The 1,342-nt window shown below is 48.5% G+C and overlaps 1 protein-coding gene across 1 annotated transcript in view; it reads left to right on the top strand.

Annotated features, from left to right (window-relative positions):
• PLPBP (pyridoxal phosphate binding protein) overlaps positions 1-802 on the top strand; it is a 13,669-nt gene extending 12,867 nt beyond the window's left edge. The window contains exon 8 of the mRNA XM_003796299.3: positions 362-802. Coding sequence (XP_003796347.1) covers positions 362-490 — 129 coding nt within the window. The 3' untranslated portion in view covers positions 491-802. The remainder of the gene's footprint in view (positions 1-361) is intronic.
• Positions 803-1,342: the final 540 nt, after the last annotated feature.

Below are 1,342 nucleotides of genomic sequence, written 5' to 3'. Positions count from 1 at the left end.
AAAAAAAAAAAAAAAAAAAAAGACTTTTTTCATCTACCTGTGCATGGAATATTGGAAAGGTGTGTGGGCTGTGAGAAGGCTGTCTGCCGTCCGGCCTTGTGCCACACACTGTGGACGTCTGACATCCCCTGGTGCCTACCCAGCTGAAGGACCCTCGTGTTCCCCAATATCTGTAAAACCGAAGAAACCCCACCTTGTCTCCTGAACACCCCTCAGTAATATTGCCCCAAGGAGAACCACTGTCCGTAGGTCATCTTCAGCTGTGTCATTCTTCACGAAGCCTCTGAGAGCCGGAATGAGGCACAGCCTCAGCACTGTTCCATTTCATTATTTTAAACTAGTTCTCTATCCTTTCTCCTAGATTGAAGTAGGATCCACAAATGTCCGAGTAGGAAGCACCATTTTTGGAGAGCGGGATTACTCAAAGAAACCTGCCCCGGACACTTCCACAGCGGACCTGGAGGCCCCAGCTGTGACTCAGGAGCACTAAGCCCAGGAATAACCCAGAAGACAAACTGTGCACTAACCTAGGTTTTCGTTTGGATAGTCCCTGTGTCACAGCACAGTCCTGCGCCCCTGTGACTGGCAGAGCAAGCACCAGTGATCACGTGTGTCGATGGAAACCATCTGTCTCAGTATCTGACATAGGAAACTCACTTCAAGCCATGGCTTGGGATTGAATTTGTGAAATTCAGACATTTCAGGACCAGGCAAGGTGGCTCACACCTGTAATCCCAGCACTTGGGAGGCTGAGGTGGGTGTATTGCCTGAGCTCACAAATTTGAGACCATCTGAGCCAGAGTGAGACTCCTCCACCTACCCACTCCCATCTCTAAAATTATCCGGGTGTTGTAGTGGGCGCCTGTAGTCCCAGCTACTTGGGAGGCGGAGGCAAGAGAATCACTTGAGTTTGAGGTTGTTGTGAGCTGTGACACCATGGTACTCTACTGAGGGCGACAAAATAAAAGTCTGTCTCAAAAAAAAAAAAGGAAAGAAATTCAGACATTTCTGCAGAAAAGACACCAAATCAATAGCAAGGTGAATGTTGAATTCTGCCCAGAAGCACAAACCAACCCATGAATGATTTTCCAAGTGATAATGTAGTCACTTAGCTCCTGCTGGAATCCCAGCACTCTGGGAGGCTGAAGTGAGTGGATCGCTTGCGCACAGGAGTTCATAATCAGCCTGAGCAAGAGTGAGACCCTGTCTCTACTAAACATAAAAGAACTAGCAAGATGTGGTGGTGGGCCCCTACAATCCCAGCTACTCAGGAGGCTGAGGCAGGAGGATCACTTGAGCCTAAGAGTTTGAGGTTGCTGTGAGCTAAGCTGATGCCACAACA

The sequence above is a fragment of the Otolemur garnettii genome, unplaced genomic scaffold, assembly GCF_000181295.1.
Source record: "Otolemur garnettii isolate 467f Iridium unplaced genomic scaffold, OtoGar3 scaffold00102, whole genome shotgun sequence".
NCBI classification, from domain to species: Eukaryota; Metazoa; Chordata; class Mammalia; order Primates; family Galagidae; genus Otolemur; species Otolemur garnettii.
This window is presented reverse-complemented; position numbering and strand designations above follow the sequence as displayed.